At 36.8% G+C, this 21,677-nt stretch overlaps 1 protein-coding gene across 4 annotated transcripts in view; it reads right to left on the bottom strand.

Moving 5' to 3' along the window:
- Positions 1-3,825: 3,825 nt before the first annotated feature.
- Positions 3,826-21,677, bottom strand: part of LOC106876165 (uncharacterized) — a 69,348-nt gene continuing 51,496 nt past the window's right edge. For all 4 annotated transcript variants that reach the window (XM_014924594.3, XM_014924593.3, XM_014924595.3 and 1 more), the window contains exon 2: positions 3,826-10,847. In XM_014924594.3, coding sequence (XP_014780080.2) covers positions 4,541-10,837 — 6,297 coding nt within the window. In that variant the 5' untranslated portion in view covers positions 10,838-10,847 and the 3' untranslated portion in view covers positions 3,826-4,540. The remainder of the gene's footprint in view (positions 10,848-21,677) is intronic.

Below are 21,677 nucleotides of genomic sequence, written 5' to 3'. Positions count from 1 at the left end.
GGAGTCCACTGTGTTGCAAGCATGCTGAACAAATCTCCAATCTGAAGATAACTTTCGACATGCTGATCTTTGGTTACAATATCCTATGAATCATGGCTTCCAATCCTTTTCTCATTTACTCACAAATACAGGTTTTGCCCAGAGTTACAAGTACTGCCCTTAATTCTATGAGTGTATATGGAAACTAATTCAGAATTGATGGCAATGTTAAACAGCACGATGTAGATATCGACTTAAAACTTTTAGTTACATCCTTTTACGTTTTGAATTCGAACCTCCACTAAGTGACTTTCAGTCTCCTGGGTTTGATGAATAAAAGTAGCATTCAAGTACTGCAGTGGAGGTAATCAACTGTACATTTCCTCCAAATTCTTGAAATTGTAAGTAAGTTATAAATTATTTTACACTTTATTATAAAAGTTATAGCAATAATGAAATTTCTATCTGTATACTATCTACACTGAACAAAATTTGGGATCCACTGCTGCTTCTTCACGTGGTGCTAAGACATAACTGCATATAATTTTGCATGCAGATAATACGCATTGCATTTGCTCAGTCGAGGTGGCCGTGACAAAGTCAGAAAGATAAATCATGAACGTGTTGAATGGTTAAAATAATATACATAACACTGAAGACTGTTTATGTCGACAGTCTATTTATGGTTTGAATCCCCCACCCACCAAAAAAAAAAACTAGCCATCCTGATGAATTACTGATTTCATTGAAGCAAGTACATTTACAGTTAGGGTAACTCATCATCATCGTTTAACGTCCGCTCTCTATGCTGTCATGTTTTGGACAGTTTGACTGAAGACTGGTGAGCCAGAGGCTGCACCAGGCTCAATCTGATCTGGCAGTTTCTACAGCTGGATGCCCTTCCTAACGTCAACCACTCCGAGAGTGTAGTGAGTGCTTTTTACGTGCCACCGACACGAGGGCCAGTCAGGCGGTTCTGGCAACGACCACGTTCAAAAGATGTTAAGTACATCCGAACGTGGGGTGTAACCGGTCCACTTATGAGTACCCCCTCATTCATTGGACAATGACCTTTGCTTGTGAAGACCTATTGAGGCAAGTGTAAACAAATCAAAATCGCTGACGTGGCCGATGACAGTATCGCCTGATTGGCACTCGTGCCAGTGGAACGTTAAGAGTATATCCGAGTGTGATCGTTGCCAGGCCCACAAATTGGCTCCCGCGCCGGTGACACGTGAAAAAGCACTATTCGAGTGTGATCGTCGCCTTACCATCACGTGAAAAACAACATTCGTGCGTGGTCGTTGCCAGTACCGCTGGACAGGCTCCCGTGCAGGTAGCACGTAAAAATACCTTTTGAGCTACATTTGATATTTCCACACCATAATATTCTCATAAACTCATGAAAGCTGTTTTGATACTTGTTCAAGTGCTACCAGTCAAAATTAAACAGCATGATTTGGTGACATTCTTTAATTTGTTTCAAGAATATGGTAATTTGCTTCCTCTCACTCAGTCATGGGGTTTTTCTTTCTTATCTTGTGAGTTATTGGCGACCTCATTAGGACTGGTAGCACAAAGTACACTCTTAAAGTGGTTGGCATTAGGAAGGGTATGCAGCAGAAAACCCGGCCACGGTAGATATTGGGGATCTTTTTTAAAACGGGTGCCACATTTTTCATTAACGAAACACTTTGAAACTTGGAACACTGGTAGAATGTGTCATATAAAACATCTTTTTCTCTTAGTCTTCTTAAAAAAAAAAAGAAATCCATAAGTTATTCCATGTTAAAGTTGTCGTATTTCTGTAATTTCAACCAATCACTGACGTCCATTCAGCCGATATACATTAAGTGCCGACTACATAAACAAACGATTCTGAAACAATTAACCCTAACCTTAGGGTTAGGGTTAAAGCAAATTTAAAATGAAAAAAGCAAATAAAACGAAGGTATGGAGATTAAATACGCTTAATCAGTCAAAGGAGTATGAAAAACTAGAGGTAGTCGATAGCTTCCGCTATCTGGGCGACCAAGTTAGTAGTGGGGGTGGGTGCACTGAAAGTGTAGCTGCTAGAATAAGAATAGCCTGGGCAAAGTTTAGAGAGCTCTTACCCCTGCTGGCGACAAAGGGACTCTCACTCAGAGTAAAAGGCAGACTGTATGACGCATGCGTACGAACAACCATGCTACATGGCAGTGAAACATGGGCTGTAACTGCTGAGGACATACGTAAGCTCGCAAGGAATGAAGCCAGTATGCTCCGTTGGATGTGTAATGTCAATGTGAATACCCGTCAGAGTGTAAGTATCTTGAGAGAAAAGCTGAACATTAGAAGCATCAGTTGTGGCGTGCAAGAGAGACGATTGCGCTGGTATGGACATGTGGTGAGAATGGAGGAGGATAGCTGCGTGAAAAAGTGCCACACCCTAACAGTTGAGGGAACCCGTGGAAGAGGTAGGCCCAGGAAGACCTGGGCTGAGGTGGTGAGGCAAGACCTTCGTACATTGGGCCTCACCGAGGCGATGACTACGGACCGAGACCTTTGGAAATGGGCTGTGCGTGAGAAGACCCGGCAAGCCAAGTAAGATCGTTGCCAGTGCCCCTGGACTGGTTCTTGTGCGGTTGGCACATGAGATGCACCATTTTGAGCGTGGCCGTTGCCAGTACCGCCTGACTGGCTCCTGTAGGATTTTCGAGCGAGATCGTTGCCAGTGCCCCTGGACTGGCTTGTGCGGGTGGCACATAAAAGACACCATTTCGAGCGTGGCCGTTTTCGTGCGGGTGACACGTAAAAGCACCCACTACACTCTCTGAGTGGTTGGCGTTAGGAAGGGCATCCAGCTGTAGAAACTCTGCCAAATCAAACTGGAGCCTGGTGTTGCCATCCGGTTTCACCAGTCCTCAGTCAAATCGTCCAACCCATGCTAGCATGGAAAGCGGACGTTAAACGATGATGATGAATACTTGTCAGTGATTGGTTGAAATTATCGAAATAAGACAATTTTTTACATGAAATAAATTCGAATACAAAAATATTTTTCTGTTCTATAACACAAAATAGATAAGTATACGAAGTTTGAAAGTCTTTCCGTACCAAAAACACTACGTAAAACATTAATGAAAAATGTGGCCCCCGTTTTAAAATAGATCCGATATTGGAATTCAATACAGATTTTGGATTCATTGCAGCATGTTGAACCGATCTGTCTATGCCAGTGCGAAAGGTGAACGTTTAACCATGACAATGATATATCTGAAAATGCAAAGTGCACTCTGGAAAGTGGTTGGGGTTCAGAAGAGCAACCAACCAAAGAAACCATTCCCAAAATGAAACATACAAGTGAGACATCCATCTACAAGAGGAATAACTTTGAATAAGGACTAACACAAACCATAAAGACCCACTCAACCCATACTGATAAAGAAGCAGGATGTGAAAATGAAGATGAGTTCGAATTTTTACTTTTTCTACTAGCCATGAGTTATACTGATTTTCATCAGAATCTTCTTTATATAAATGGTAGATGACAATTATAGAAAATATTACTCAGCATTGATATTAAATTCAGTATTTGTAAATACATTTATTATTGCAAAATCCTGTATTGGATTTGAAAATTCTAAACCCTGACGGCTTTGATTGTCAACAAGATGAAGGTAGACTTGATGAATCCAATATCTTTTGGGTTTTTATTGTATCAAGCAAGAAAAGAATGCCACCCCCTTTCATATTTCTGGACATCAGCTCATCAATATCTTCTTTCCAAGATATATGATCTATACTGACTATGAACATTGCCTCCTCCTGAGCAGTTTATGAAAAAAATTACAAAAACAAACTGAATTAAAAATCCAACAAATGACAATTTTCTTTTATTATCAGAAATGTAAGTTTGTTTACTCCCCACTTTCATTTCACTCCACTAAATTTAGTGCTTCAGCTTTATGTGGAGGATGTAAGGGCTTTCAGCTTGGGAGTGTTAGTAAAGCTAGTGCAATTTTTCACGGCTTTAGCAACTAACCCAAACTTTAAAATAAATACGTATTTCCCAACAGCAACAAATGAAAGATAAATTTATGAAAATATACATTTATGAATGATGGCTGCTTGAGATTGAATCCAACGAACTTTTCTTTCCACTGGTTGTTGTTTAGCACCCCCAGGCCAGCCCAGGCCAGCCCAGATCAAGTTGATTATATGATCAAAAGCATTGCAGCAGTGACCACGCAATGGCAGTTAATTTTTTTATATATATATATATATATATACATATATATATATATACACACACTGTCCAATGTATCCTTTATATTAAGATGGTGGGTCGTAATTTGAGTGAGAATTGACTATATCTAACAGGTCAAGAGACTATAATGGTTCTCTTGTTTCATGATGGGCGTAATGATTAATGTTGGAAATGACACCAATCGTACCACGGATTATTATTCCATTACATTTTCCATAAAAAAAGTTATACATGTCCCACGTAAAATGAAACTTTAAAAAAATGAAATTTCAGGCCATTTTTATTCTGCAATGCATATATGATGATTATGCTTCATATATTCAACATGGAAGAAATGTAATTCTTACTTTTTTTGTGTCTCATCTGAAATGAATCTTTCATTTTACGTGACTCACGTCTGTAATCAGATGCTTTACGTTTTAATGTGTTAGTCTCAATAATACCACATGCAAGTTGTAGGCAGCTGTTGACATCATCATCATCATCCTCTGCATTATCTAAAGATGAGTTAGAAGGAATTACTGATTGTGCTGAGTCAGTTTTACTGACATTCAATAAACTGGTGGAATTTGTTAAGGTGCTGTAACTAGGGCCTTTACTGACTACATTTGGAGCAATGTTTACAAATTGGGTATTTAATAACAGGGATTGGTCAGATATAGAAGTTCTAATAGCTGTACTTTTATTAACAGGATTCAGAGTGGTTGGAATAGATGTTTGCACTATGTGACCTTTGTTTAGAATAGGAGTCTGTTGATTTTGCACTTTATTCACAACAGGAAACAGAACACTTTTGCCATTTACCTGCATCACTAGAAGTCGCTGGCTTTGAAGAGGAGAAATTGTCTTGGGAAGTATTAGTGGATTCATTGAAGTGGAAATTACTTTGAAAGACTTAGTATTTCCTGCTGCATTTTGGTTTGAAATGTTTATGTGCACATTATTTGTATTCGCAGTATTTAAGTACCTGAAACCCATTTTGTTAGCTTTTTGTGCAGCTAATATGTTATTCAACCTAAGCGTCTGAGTAATATTTTTGCAAGAAGCACGACATTTAATAGATTTTAGAGTCTTCTCACCCAACTTCTTAACATTAGCAGATTTTTTACCATCAGGCAAGTACAATCTGGGCATCGTTACAAAACATTGTTTGAGGGGAAATTTTGAAAGGGTATATTTATCAATTTTGATTCTCGTTTTCTTCTTGGCCGTGATTTTCATTTCTAGTTGCTTGTTTTCTCTTTGCAGTTTGTTATAAGCACTATGCATCTTGACAAGTTTTATCATGTTTGGACTTTCAATAAGTTGTTTTGGCTTTATTGGCTTAGGATTTAAGTAGCTGTACTGCCTATAACTATTTGATACTGGTGGTTTAGAAGTTAAAGGCTTGTCAAACTGATACATTTTGAACTTAAGCCTAGATTTTGATGTCTCTTGTGGTAATTTTTCTTCCTTCTCATTCCCTAGAACCTTTGAATTTGCTCCATCTGCTGTCTGTGTGGAATTTACTCCATCACCTGAGTGAGGTGAATTTACTTCAGTTGCTGGTTTAGTGGAAATTATTTTACATGACTGCTGAGCAGAATTTAATACATTTGGCTTAGTAACAATTATTTTATAAGGTGGCAGAGTGTTATTTAGTTTAATTGGAGATTTAGTGGTAATTATTTTATAAGGTGGTAAAGTGGAATTTAGTTCAATTGCTGGAGTAGTGGAAATTATATTAGAAGATGGCACAGTGGAATTCACTTCAACTGCTGATTTAGTGGAAATTACTTCTTGAGCTGGCCGAGTGGAATTTACTTCATATACTGTCTGCTTTGAGTTTGCTCCATTATCTGTTTGACAGGAATTTACTCCAAATTCTTTCTGACTGGAACCTGCTTCAAAATCTGTCTGACTGGAATTTTCTCCATAATCTGTCTGACTGGAACTCACTTCACAATCTGTCTGACAAGAATTTTCTCCATAATTTATCTGAGTGGAATTTTCTCTAAAATCCGTCTGAGTGGAAATTTCTCCAAAAGCTGTCTGAGTGCAATTTATGTCATTGGGTTTCCAAGTGGAATTTACATCATGCAGTGTCTGAGCAGAGTTGGTAGATTGCAAATTTGAAGAAAGAAATATTGGGGATGCTACTGAAGAACTTATAGGTTTAGGGTTTCTCAATGAAGCAAGTGTAGGCTGAGGGGTTGAAAGTAATGAAACTACAGGCTGGGAAGGATTTGGAATTAGGGAAACCATTGATTGAGGTCTTGGAAATATAGAAGCCAAAGGTTGTAAGTTTGTTAGTGTAGTAACCACTGGTGTAGTGGTGTTAAATGAAGAAACTACTGGCTTTGAAGTGTTCAATGAGATGACCATTGGTTTTGAAGTGGTCAAGGATGAAAGCACTACTGGTTTCGAAGTGGTTACCACTGGTTTCGAAGTTGCCACCGCTGGTTTCGAAGCTGTTACCGCTGGTTTCGAAGTGGTTACCGCTGGTTTCGGAGTAGTTGCCGCTGGTTTCGAAGCGGATGCCAGTGGTTTTGGAGTGGTTACCAGTGGTTTTGGAGTGGTTACCACTGGTTTCGAAGTGGTCACCACTGGTTTTATGGAGGTCGTTGACGAAACCATTGATTTAGAGGAGATAAAGGAGTTAACTTCTGGTTTTGGGGTGGGTAATGAAGAAACTACTATTTTAGAAGTGGTACCTGGAGAAATCACTGGTTTTGAGATTGCCCACGAAGTAACCACTGGTTTTATGTCAGCTAATGATGAAACTATTGGTTTTATGTCAGCTAATGATGAAACTATTGGTTTTATGTCAGCTAATGATGAAACCATTGGTTTTATGTCAGTTAATGATGAAACCACTGGTTTTATGTCGGCTAATGAAGAAACCACTGGTTTTAAAAAATTATTAGTCATTTCTTCCTCAGATTTTATTTTCCAATTATCTTTAGGAGCATTTATGGTAAAATTAGAGTTATCCCGCAGAGAAAATATGGAATCAATTTTCAATGTCATAGGATTTTCATCCTCTTTCTGACAGATGGATTTTAAATTCCCCAGATCTGATTGGCTGTCTGAAATTACTACAGATTCTGGTTTTGAAGAAGAGTTATTTGAAGAAACAGTTGTGGTTTTGGTATTGGTTAGATGAGTCGGCAGGATCAAAGATGAAGTAGAAGTGATACGAAAATTAGCAGTCAAACTAGTAGTACTTTTGACATTTTTGGAGTTATCGCATGTATCAGGAGCTTGCATTACTTGAGTTTCTGGTTGCTGCACTTTAAAAAGTAACTGTTCTGACTGACTGGGTTGGCTTGCCGATGTTGGAAGTTGAAATTTCTTCCTGACATTGTCAACAACTTTTGTCAGCTTAACAAACTGAGGCACAGCAGACTTAGGGCTTGTAACATAGTTAACTACATGTGTAGATATAGGTTTACTCATGGTATCAGAAGCACTGGAAACTTTCCCCAGTTTCAGATTAACTTGATTGTGAGAAAAAGAAGTTAGTTTTACAAGAGAATTAGCAGTTGCATTTTCCTGACTGTTTACCAGAGAAACTACTGGAGCAACATTGCTGACTGTATCATCTGGTAATTCTTGTTTAACCTTGATCACTGGACTAATATTAGCAGATGTCACCTGCTGCTGCTGCTGTTGTGGTTGTTGTTTAGAAATAACAGAGGCTACTGTAGATACTCCAGCTGGACTCAGCTTTAATTGAGATTGTGAATAAACTGGATTAGATCCTACTGCAGTAGTTACATTAAGCTTTAGAGGATCAGATGATGATGTCGAGGATGGAGAAAACATGACAGGGATATTGTTGTGTACACTTTTAGTCACAAACCTTGCATTGTTATTACAGTTGGAGGCTTGTAACAATGTTGGTGCTGACTGTGTACCAGTGTTAGTATTTAATAAGGAAAGTCCTTTGGCTGCATTAGCATTTTTTGGCTGTTGTGTAGATGTAGACAGTATAAGAGGGTTACTGATCTTATTTTTGATTGATGTTACTGAAGGGGCAAAGCTGACTTGTTCAGGAAGAGACTCTGGTGGAACTAAGATAATGTTTTGCGATGAGGATGGTGATAATTTAGGTAAGTTGGTATTACTTTTGGTTTTATAGATATCACTGGGGTGAATGATCCTCACACTTTCAGATGTTTTATGAGAAGCCTGGAAAACAGACTGAGCTGCAGATGGGATATGTTTGGCCAGATTAAGCAAATCATCAGGATTTATAGGACCAATAAAAACCATTGGTTTGCTAAAGTTAGAGGAATATGAAACACTAGTTGTAGAATTTGGAGGAGAAATTGATAATGAAGAAGTTTGTTTGGCTTTACTAGAATTAGAAGTTGATACCAAAAAATTACTAGCATTTTGTGAAGATGACAAGTTTAAAGATGTTGATGGTACATTATGACTCAGAGGATTAATAGTAGTTGATGAAATCACTGTAGATATTTCTGTCTTGGGAGCAAGTGGTCTTGGGAAAAGTTTTTTGGATTTTGGTACACTGATAGCATATTTTATATGGGGGACAAAATTTGTTGATGAAGAACTCTTTATAATTTCTTCTGATTTAGGAAATGAATCCTGTAAGTTTTTGGGAGTAGTGATGGTGGTAGTTGTTGAAGGGGAAGCAGAAGAGACGACCACCTGAACATTTGGTTCAATTGTAGTAGTCTTCACTGCAGAAGAGTTCTTGGCATCTGAAGTACTTGCAGGTAGAATTAACCAAGAAGTTTTGTCACCTACAATTGAAGTGTAGGTGCCTGTAGGCTTTTGCTGAGTTTTAGTCAAAGAGCCATCAGCTGTAGAACTGAATTTTGGAATAGTGCAAATACCTTTGTTGAGATTGTAACTTGATGTTGTTTTGGTGATAGCATGAATTGTTTTATGAGAGTCTAAGTCTTCAAGAATAGCAATATTCGTTGTAGGTGTTTTTGGTGTGGCTGTAACACCATTTGGCAGAATCAATTCTGAAGATTTTTTAAAAGTTTCTTTCGAGTTGATAGCTTGTGTAGGAACATTAGCAGAGATTGAAGAATTACTGCTTTTAACAACCTGATAAACATTAGAAGACACATAACCATTATGTAGAATTGTCTTGTCATCACTGGTCACAGCAGGTGAAGCTTGATCTACCAATGTTGATACAAGGACACAAGGAGTCATCTGTGAAGACGTTGGAGAACTGTTATTCAGAACATTTCCTAAAGGATTTGTGTGAAGAGGAAAAGCTGATGAAGATGTTGACGTAGTAGTAGCCACTTGATTAGCTACTGCAAAAGTTGGTTTAGCTATTATAGTAGTGTTTTGTGAATTCTTCAGAATGGGACCTACTGAAGAGGCACTGGACATATACTTAAAAGAAGTTACAGGAGATGGTACTGGAGTAGTCTGAGAATTAGAAACCATAGTAAGGTGTACAACTTGAGAATTATTTGAAGGTAATGACACAGGAACAACAAATACCTTCTTTGGCAAAGTAGTTGCAGGAAGTGGGGAAATTTTAGGCTGATTTTCAGTTTTTAATATTGTGTTTGCTAATGTTGAAGTTGCAGCTGAAATAGATTTTGGTGGGAGCACATTGAGACTTGAATTTGAAATGCAGCTCGACATATTAGGCTCTAAAGCTGAGTAAACAGTATTGGTTCCATTTAATAGAATTGCATGTGTCCCCTTAGGTGGAACATTTCCACTTGATTCTGTTGAACTTTGAGTAGCTTTTAAAATAGCATTGAATGAATAAAGAATATTTTTCAGATTGGTCTGAGATAATGGTTGAGAAGATTTGACTATTATGTTCTTTGGTAAGACAGCAGAATTTGTTGTCTTATTATCAATAGTAAATTTTTGATAAGCAGGTGATGAAATGGGTACACTGATTTTATAAGTGCCAGATGAATCCACAGAACCATCAGTATGTAATAGTGTATTTACCTTCAGCTGGTTTTCACTGTTTACAAATTCAGATTTGATGGCAGGACTGCCAGCACTTGTGTCCATTGCTTGAGGGTTCAAAATAATAGGCTCACTTTTTGTGACTAATGATGGAGCTAAAGCAGAAATAGGTTCAATCCCAGGTTCCTTCTTTATATTTGCCGTGAGCACAGGAGCTGAGTCTGTAAGAAGAGAAACCGCTGCATTTAAAGAAGAGTCCCTACTGACTGACACATTTTCTGTCAAATCTGGGGGAAGCAGTGATGTAAGGTTGCTATTAATTGATGGATCTGTTAAAACTGAGGGAGAAATTATTGGCAAAATGACTGGAGCTGAGGTGGAAATAGTTGAACCAGGTACAGTTAAGGTTTGATCCATAAATTCATCCTCAATAACAGTGTTTTCATTAGACTTAGAATCATTCAACAGAACTACGCTTATTTCAGAATCATCTTCATCAACAGCATCAGATGAGTTTCCAGCATCAGTCTCCACAGATGAGTCAAATAAAGAAGAGTTTTCATTTTCGGGTGCCATAACCAGAAACATTTGACCATTGACATTTTTGGTGCACAGCCGGAGAGATTTATCATCAGAGGAGTCAAAGTCAGTTGCATCTGTTTCTTCTTTTAATTTCTTACTGTCCTTCTTTTTAACCTTCATTTCAAGTTTCCTGAAAATAAAAATAGATAATTGCCATTAATGGTAATGATGATGTAATTGATTATTAAGGATGAAACCGCAGATAATTAGGAGAAAGATTTTCAGTGCCTAATAACAATAATGATTCTGTATATGGGTACATGGAGTGAGGATGTTGAAGACAGAACAAGAACAAAATGTAAAAACTTCAGGGATTTACATCAGGTAAAAAGTTGAGAACACCAATAAAGAGACATTAATAAATAAATGATAAAGAACAAAATAACAAATATACCCAAAATGGCAAAATTAGAGTCAACTTGATTGGGGATAATCATACAGATTTGAATTACCCTGACACAAAGGCAAGTATCTTTTCCAACCTACAGCCATATAATTAAATTGTAGATCCATTTAGTCACAGTAATTCAGGTACTCTTACACACCTTTCAAAATATTTACTAGAGAGTAACACTTGACTTGCTACCCTCACTTTCTTTTTCAAATAGTTGTAGGGAGTTGGTCTGAAAGGAAAAACTGTTTACAAACCTTTTGAGTATGTCCTCTAGACAATCTTATCAGGTAGAGGAAGACAATTGGCTCTTCTCTGCCACATGATGACACTGGATTGATTTTCACAGTAGACTGAGCTGATAGCTGAATCTGCCCAACGAATGATATCAGCTGTTAGACATATCACAACTCAAAAACAGAGAGACACCGACTGAGTGTTGCACTAGAGGGTGGGTCAGCTTACTTCAGTCCAGTGAACACCTGACAATACTCCTGATGCCAAATGTCCATCCCCAGTTTGCACTTAACCTAAGAATACAGTTTGGCCCAAAAAACAAGATATGGAAATAGCATATCTCCCAAACAATGGCCACGTCTAGGCACAGTTGCCACTCAGGCATTTCTGTAAATGTTGCAACCTTCATGCATTATCAGTTATGGAATTCCAAGATCCACTGGAATAAATGCTGACAACAGAAGGATTCCTGATCAGTTAAACTTACTCTTTCTACAAAAAATGAAAAGACATATGCTTCAATTCAGTCAGATGTTTCCAGAAACGTGAAGTAGATGCTAGCCATTTCTACATAATCTTTTAGGCCCAAATTCCTCTGTTTCCATTTCTGACAGAGACTGGCCACTCTGCTCCCAACTTCCTCAAAATTTATTCACTTGGAGAACTGAACTGAACTAGACTGAATACTTTAATGCTCAAAATAGCATATGACAAGCACCAACCTAACAACATGTATTTGTCAGTCTTATAACACTTTAAACTGCTCACATCACAATGCTCTTATTTCTGTTTATTTTAAGGTGAAGTTATGCACTCTCACATATAAAAGAGTACTGTAAAGTTTGCTATTAAAATCAAAAAATGTGTTATGGAATTTTTATGATTTATTTTCAAAGTATTTTACACCAAAACATAATATATGATTCTAAAAAAGTTTACTTGTAAATATGATGAGGAAAATATAGGGATATGGTGTACCTATTCTAAAAAGCAAGATATAGTCAATTTTATGTATTTATTATAGCTTTAAAATGCATGACTTTTATATTTTTGTGGCATTTGATCCACATAATCTTCACTTTTAAAAATACTAAAATTGAATACATGGGGGGAAAAAGATTTTCACTTTAACAATAATGATTTCTAACATAGGAATAAAGCCCAAATAACTTGAGTTGGGAGAATAATATATTCAACAGACTCCAGCATATTACTACTGTGCACTGTACACAAACTTATAATTATTATGTATACCACTGGACCCACTAAGAAGAAGACTACGTCAACATTAAAACAATTTAAAATCTGATGTAATGTAAGAGTACATAACTAAATACTGTAAAGAGTTTTGTTTTTGTACACCAACAATTTTCTGTCAACTATTATCATCGCTTGTTTCAATTAGTAAAATTTCATGAAGAAAATTTATTCAGCAAATAAAATTAGTGCAAGAATTATTCCCCTTAGTCATTTACTCTTATCACCTCACTCCATTTGTAATGTAAGATAATAAAGTTGAGGTTATTAGAGACATGACAGATGTGCACAAACATACACACAAAAAATTAGGTGTAAAGAATGCAAACAAACATGAACATCATAAATGACAGTACAATTATACCAGAGACACATACATATTGTTGTTGGCACTCCGTAGCTAACTATGTCGAGGGTTCCAGTTGATCCGATCAACGGAACAGCCTGCTCGTGAAATTAACGTGCAAGTGGCCGAGCACTCCACAGACACGTGTACCCTTAATGTAGTTCTCGGGGATATTCAGCGTGACACAGTGTGACAAGGCTGGCCCTTTGAATTACAAGCACAACAGAAACAGGAAGTAAAAGTGAGAGAAAGTTGTGGTGAAAGAGTACGGCAGGGTTCGCCACCATCCCCTGCCGGAACCTCGTGGAGCTTTTAGGTGTTTTCACTCAATAAACACTCACAACGACCGGTCTGGGAATTGAAACCGCGATTCTATGACCACGAGTCCGCTGCCCTAACCACTGGGCCATTGCACCTCCACGATACATACATAATGTACATGCTAAACCTCAAAGATGTAATTGGTGAAGTTTGCTGACTAGTAATGTTATATTGATCAAATAATTATAATTTTCAAATTTCATTGTGCTTACTCAAAATAATGAAACATACTAATTTTTCAAAAACAAATTTCTTATTTGTATATTTGCAATAAATATGTAATAAATATATTATCAATAACAATAATGTTACTTCACAATCTATTACATAGATAACATGTTAATTCCATATATAAAATAGCATTTATATTATTAGCATGACCAAGCAACCTACAATGAATATTATTACCACTGAGGACTGATATTTCATGTATTATCTCTCCTCACAGACACATATAGATTTATAGAAGCATAACTTAAAGTTACTAGATATCAAAATTTTTCTCCTTGTCGCACACACACACACATATATATCTATATCTATATATGTATAAAGATAGATAGATAGATAGATAGATAGATAGATAGATATAAATAAATATCATCATCATTGTTTAACGTCCACTTTCCCAGCTGGCATGAGTTTGGACAGTTTGACTGAAGCTGGGGAGCTGCACCAGGTTCCAATCTGATTTGGCAAGGCTTCAACAACTGGATAGCCTTCCTCCAAGAGTGCAGTGGGTGCCTTTTATGTGTCAATGGCACAGGTGCCAGCATCTGCCACAACCACGATCATGCTAGAACAGTGCTTTTTACATGCCACCAATATGATACTATTTTTGTTAAAGAATAAGAATATATATATATATATATATATATATATATATATATATATAAAACAAAGTTTGAAAACTCAGAATAGCAAAGGATAGAAGCCTGAGTTTCAAATACATATAAGTCCCCAGTGACATAAGAAAACAGTGTGTGGAACACACCTCTCTGTCACGTTCCCCATATGCTAAGTGAAATTACAAAATGAAAATATCTACACAGAAGGTAACAGACATATTAGTAAAAATAGGAAAAAAAATGAGAGATAGAGAAGCAGCAAAACTGTGATTCCGAAAGTCACTCAATGGCTAAACACAATTACGTTTTCAAATTTGTTGAAATTTGGCATAAGGGATAGATTTAGGAGAAAATAAAGCTAAAACATGATAAACAAGTTTTTCAGCTAAATCCAACCAAACAGTTGTAAAATTACAAGTGATGTTATTTTCAGATCAAGTGGTGACCTGGCATTTTTCAAAATGTCATAAATTTTTCTGTGACCCTAGCTTAATAAAAAGAAGTATATGTGTATATTTGGAATCAGAATGATCTGAAGATTTGAAAATTGCCATTGTTTTTGGAGTAGGATGGAAAACAAAATTTATTTTATTAATAAATGAATATTTGAAGTGATCATTTGACATCTAGGACACTGGATTTCAGAAAAATTTGATATCGACAAAAATGTTCCCCTATAATTTCTTAAGTGTAATTAACCATTTAAAAAAATGTTTGTATCTAGGACATCACATATGATTTTGTGGCCTAGTAGTTAGGGTGTTGCACTCACAACGGCGAGATCATGGTTTCAGTTCCTGGACTGGGTGCTGCATTGTTTTCTTGAGCAATCACTTCATCTCACATTACTCAGTGATCACTTTGAGATCTGGCGTATGGCATATATCATGCACCCGTAAAAGCAACATTGATTCGATGGAGGGAGTGAACTCAATGTACACTACAAAAACATTTGATCACTATGAACAAAGCATCAGTACAGGTTGTTCAGCAGCAAAATGTAGAATCCCCATCCGTTATGTACCACAGGAGAGCCCACAACATGAGATTTTAGTAATATCCACTTTTAGTATTCTTTCTACTATAAACATCTAATTCCACCTTATCTCATGATTTTGTCATCAGACAACCAGATGGATAGTATATAAAAAGACTTCTACAGATATATACCTATGTACTGTATACATTATCACAATATATATATTTGGTTTTTGTTCATACATTGTTTTGTTTAACTTTTTTGGAACAATGTCTTCACAGATTTTCATGTGATTTCCCATGTCCCCCCACTCCACACTATTTTGTACTGTCATATTTATTTTGCAATGATACAATGAAAAACTATTGTCTATTTCACAGTACTTAACTTCTTACAAAATGTCTCAAACGAAAAAATTTTGCTTGGATCCAATAAAGAAAAAAGAAAACTATATAAAGATGTAAAGAAATCTAATAAGGCCTTTATTCTTAGATGTCTTGGGCTATTATTAAAAGAAAATTCTCTGTTGCGTATAAATTGTCAGACATAGATATCAAAGGAACTGCATATTTTTAAATAATCAGCAAAGAAATATGACTCACCATTGGAAAAACAATTACTTCAAAGAATCTACACAATTTTCCAAAGACCTACACACTTCGTGAGAATATTCTTACCTACTTGTCCAATAAAAATTAGTAAAGTGTTTTTTATGGAAATAAAAAAAAATATTAAATACTTATTATGTTGTATATCTAATGATGATTAAATAAACATTGGTACACTGAATGATATTTAGAATAAACCTAGTTTCATTCCAAAAATGTGATAAACAGCTTCAATAAATTACACAGTTGGTATGACCCCTAAGCAGAAGAAAATGAAACAAAGAAAATGAAATGATCTATAAGGTAGATATTCATTTTATTAATTGATGATACCTTGAAACTACCTACTTGGGAACTCTAACATAAATATACACACATTTACATAGTAATATGTACAACAATATCTATATACACATATATGCATAAATAATAATAATAAGAACTGTTGAGGTCATGGTAAGAAATTATTAGATTAGTTCCACTCTGAATATAGATTCTATAGATCTTATCATTTGAGCCTCAACTTCCTGATTTGGTATATCGTATAGATCCAATTTGATTTTTATAAAATAAGTCCTCCAAATTTACCTAATTATATTTATTCTTTTACTGGTTTCAGTCATTAAACTGTGGCCATGCTGGAGCAGCATCTTGGAATTTTAGTTGAACTGGGCCTCACCGAGGCGATGACTACTGACCGAGACCTTTGGAAATGTGCTGTGCGTGAGAAGACCCGGCAAGCCAAGTAAGATCGTTGCCAGTGCCCCTGGACTGGCTCTTGTGCGGGTGGCACATGAGATGCACCATTTTGAGCGTGGCCGTTGCCAGTACCTCCTGACTGGCTCCCGTAGGATTTTCGAGCAAGATCGTTGCCAGTGCCCCTGGACTGGCTTGTGCGGGTGGCACATAAAAGACACCATTTCGAACGTGGCCGTTTTCGTGCGGGTGACACGTAAAAGCACCCACTACACTCTGAGTGGTTGGCGTTAGGAAGGGCATCCAGCTGTAGAAACTCTGCCAAATTAGATTGGAGCCTGGTGTTGCCATCCGGTTTCACCAGTCCTCAGTCAAATCGTCCAACCCATGCTAGCATGGAAAGCGGACGTTAAACGATGATGATGATGATGAACTGCTCCCAGTATTTATTTTTAAGTCTGCTGCATATTTTATTGGTCTCTTTTGCAGAACTGTTTAGTTGTGGGGATGTAAACATACAAACACTGGTTTTCAAGTGGTTGTGGTAGACAAAACACAACAGAAAGACACACATACGATGGGCTTCTTTCAGTTTCTGCCAACCAAATCCACTCACAAAACTTTGGTCGGCCCAAGTCTATAGGAGAAGACACTTGCCCCAGGTGCCACACAGTGGGACTGAGCCCAGAACAATGTGGTTGGGAAGCAAAATTCTCACCACCCAGTCACATTTTATTTATCTGTAATTTCAATTTACTTGTAAGGTGAGTGACAACTTTTGATTAATTCATTTGTGAATTATTGTGTTTGTGTGTATTTATAAATCTACGTGAATATTTCATTTCGCAATGTATGTGAATTTATTTCATTTTGTAGTTTTCTACAAACAGATTCCAATATATTTTATTTTTATCTTTATTGTTTTGTATGCATTTTACTTCAACTGAAAATTCAATGTATGCAATACTTTTGCATCAAATTTTATATTCTTTTATTAGGTAAATATAACTAAATATTAGATAGTAGCTCACTTTCTACAGAGGTGTTTTTTTTTAAAAGAAAATTGAAGAACTTTACATTTCGCTAAATTAGCCTGTATTTATCTACAACTAGATTTGCTCTGAGAAAAAAATATATAATTGATTGATTTAAGAACCTTTAAAGTTGTGTTCTAAAAACCACAAGCAGAGAAATAAAAAGTTATAGATGTTTAATGAAATCAGTTTAAATTTATGATTAGGAATTAAATGAAACACATTAAGGTTGTACTTTAGTGAGAAATATAGTTATGAAAGGGTTAAAATAGGCAGTTCCTGCAAGTTAAATGGTGGGAATATGGTAACAACGTGAAAAAACAAAAGAAGCTGTTACAAAAAAATACACACAATAATGCATAAAGAACAGGTTGCAAGAGATGTGCGAAGACATCATCATCATTGTCGTTTAACGTCCGCTTTCCATGCTGGCATAAGTTGGATGGTTTGATTGAGGGCTGGCAAACCAGAAGGCTGCACCATGCTCCAATCTGATCTGGAAAAGTTTCTACAGCTGGATGCCCTTCCTAATGCCAACCACTCCAAGAGTGTAGTGGGTGCTTTTTATGTGCCACCGGCATGAGGGTCAGTCAGGTGGTACTGGCATCAACCATGCTTTAATAAAACAACTAATCTACCAAAGGCTAAATGTATTTTAATAAGAATGTGTGCATTTGGTCTTGGTAAGCTTTCCTAAATTGTTCTGCAAATCTGCCTTCAGCTACAATGACTACTTCAGTGTGGGACTAGAATTGCTGACATGCATGCACTAAATCAGTGGGGGTCCATAAAAGATTTTGTTGCTAAAGTTTATGAGCAATAAATCGGTTATACTTCTACAAACACAAAGTATTTAAAAAATTTTTTTATACAATTCCTAATAATATCATCATCATCATCATCGTTTAACGTCCGCTTTCCATGCTAGCATGGGTTGGACGATTTGACTGAGGACTGGTGAAACCAGATGGCTACACCAGGCTCCAATCTGATTTGGCAGAGTTTCTACAGCTGGATGCCCTTCCTAACACCAACCACTCAGAGAGTGTAGTGGGTGCTTTTACGTGTCACCCGCACGAAGGCCAGTCAGGCGGTACTGGCAATGGCCACGCTCAAAATGGTGTATTTTATGTGCCACCCACACAAGAGCCAGTCCAGGGGCACTGGCAACGAACTCGCTCGAAAATCCTTACACATGTCACAGGCACAAGTGCCAGAAAGGCGACGCTGGGTACAGGTGCCATCCCGATTTCACTTTCGCTTGCCCCAATAAGTCTTTGCAAGCTGAGTTTCGTGTCCAATGAAGGAGACGATGTTGGCATGGGTGCCAGTCGTCGAATTTAGTTTGATTTCAATTTCACTTGCCTCAAAAAGTCTTCGCAAGCGGAGTTTAGTGTCCAATGAAGGAAAGGTACGCATAAGTGGGCTGGCTACACCCCTAGCAGAGGCCTTGGATTTAGGTCTCACTTGGCTTGCCGGGTCTTCTCACGCACAGCATATTTCCAAAGGTCTCGGTCAGAAGTCATCGCCTCGGTGAGGCCCAATGTTCAAAGGTCTTGCCTCACCACCTCAGCCCAGGTCTTCCTGGGCCTACCTCTTCCCTCAACTGTTAGGGTTTGGCACTTTTTCACGCAGCTATCCTTGTCCGTTCTTGCCACATGTCCATACCAGGGCAATCGTCTCTCTTGCACACCACAACTGATGCTTCTTATGTTCCCACCTAAGAAAAATAGGAATCAAAGGGGTCCATAGGCCAAAAATAGTTGCAAACCACTACACTAAATGGTCCTTAGACATTTCAGACATTACATGGACAACAGTGGCCTTCAGTAAAGTTATGGTGTTGGAAGGATATCAATTATTCAACAATGTTCCAAATTAGCAATCTATGGAATTTAAATCAGGCAAGTTTGGTGTCACATGACTATAAAGATTGTCAGACGCCCATTTTTTGGGTTACATGGGCTTGGTGAGAAAGTACCAATCTTGTTGAAACACATAGGCCTTCCATTATATACTTCATCCATCCAGGATGGAACAACTGTCTCCAGCACCTCAATGTATCCAGTAGCATTAATTCTGAAACCCTGCAGAAAGATACGAGGTTGTATGATATTAACTTTGTTGCCCACCGCTCCAAAAACTATCACAGTTGCTGGAAACTTAGTGTACCTTATGCTGGGGACATCAGAAGGATCTGCATGCAGCCATCTGTCATTTCTTCTATTAAGACTTTTGGTCTTGGTCAAAATTTTTCTTATTAGAGAAGAACCAAAGCCATATCTGTGAGGGTTTCTGCCCTTGCTAAATAACCACTCAGTATTGATCAAACAGTTGGCCTATGTCTTTGCAAAATACTGTAGAAAGACCAATTTATATATGCACCACAATTCTGACAGTTCACTCTGACACCTGAAGTGTTTTAATGATGGCTCTCATTGATTTTCTGGGATCGTCATTGATAATGTTTCCAATATGTTGAATGTACTGTGGTGTCCTTATTGCGTCCAAATTTCTTTCTCTTTGATACATTGGAAACATTCCTGCCAGAGGTTTCCATTTCATTTGAACTTTTTGTACAAAAGATCTTACAACATTTAGAAAGATGGCAATTTCTAAATTGATGTGCTCTGCACATACACCAACAATGACAATGTCTTTTCATTTCTTGTGTTAGCATTTTATCTATCATGAGGGATATGAAAGAAATAAAAACCTTTCCATTGGTTTGAAGATAGTAATATTGAGACATGAACATTTTTATCATATGTGAATTTTTCTGAAATCCAGTAACAAATCAATAATCATTTCAAGTGGTCATTTATAAGTGAAAGTATTTTGTTTTTCATACTACATTAAAAAATCGCATTTTCTGAATCTACAGAACATTATGATTCTATATATATTATATACAAGTACAAGATATTTGAAGACATACCTATTTTTGGTCATTGTTGCATTTTTTGCTAACTCTATAGATTCAATGTTTTCGAAAAAAAAAGGGGAGACCTTCAGATTACTCAAGAAATGAAAAGATATGCTCTTATGTCTATAACAGCTGAGCATAACGATTTCGAAATATTTCGATTTTTAAAAGTCATCAGATCTTTAACCAATAAAGTTTGTAAGATGGAAACTTATCACTAGTATCAAAGCATAAAAAGCATTTTAAATACTCTGAAATCATCAGAACGCCTGAATTTATCCAGCAAGTAAACAGTCCATTGTTTACAATCCCAAAAATTCCATGAGATCAATTGCAAAAGATTTCCAAGTGTCAGAAGGAACAATCAGAAATGTTGTCCATGAAGTCATCAGATATACAGGCTTTGTATGATGAGAAAAGGTCAATTTATGTCAGAAAAGCGAAAGAAGATCGCTACGTCAGATCTAAAAGGCTCTTAAACAAACTGAAATTTCCAACAGCAGAAGATTTGATGTTTCTTAGATGAGAAAAGTTTCAACCAACATCAAAAAATTAACAGAAGAAATGACAGATGGTTATGTGCAGATCTCTATAAAGTTCTAAGAGTTATACATACAAAATTTCCTGCAACTGTTATGGTTTTAGGGGCTGTCAGCAATGGAGGACACATGATGCCTCTTTACTTCTTTCCAAAAGGCCTTATAGTTAACTCTGACCCCACCCCCTACTACGATGAGGTCCTGGAAACAGCTGTTAAGCCCTGGATAGACAGTCTATGCAAAGGAAGGCCATAAATGTTTCAGCAAGACTTTGCACCATCATACAAGGCTCAAGTAATGCAGGAATATATGGCTGAAAATTATCATGATCACATAAGCCTTAACATTTGGCCTCCTAATTTCTCAGATCCCAATCCATTGGACTATTACATGTGGAGCATTGTTGAGAGAGAGGTCAATGAACATGCCCATAACACTAAAGATTCTTTGAAAACTGCCATAAAGTAATGTCCAAAATGAACCAAGACCACTTGATTTGGATTTCGTATTGAAGGTGTAGGTGGCTTTATTGAATAATCATTTTTGATAATAAAGTTATTATCTGTTATACTTTTAAGTCGTGACAATTTGGAAAATGCAAGATCAAAGTTTTTGAGCCAATAACAATCATTGATTAATTACTAATTATTTCCATAAGAGTAATTTAACATGAATAAATGAAAATATAAATAAAAATTTCCAATTTGTATATTTGTTATATATATATATATATATATATATATATATATATATATATATAATGATGATGTTATCAATC

Source organism: Octopus bimaculoides, chromosome 4 (genome assembly GCF_046866305.1).
Source record: "Octopus bimaculoides isolate indiv1 chromosome 4, ASM4686630v1, whole genome shotgun sequence".
In the NCBI taxonomy this organism is placed as follows: domain Eukaryota; kingdom Metazoa; phylum Mollusca; class Cephalopoda; order Octopoda; family Octopodidae; genus Octopus; species Octopus bimaculoides.
The sequence above is the reverse complement of the archived record's forward strand: the minus strand, read 5'-3'. Positions and strand labels throughout refer to the sequence as shown.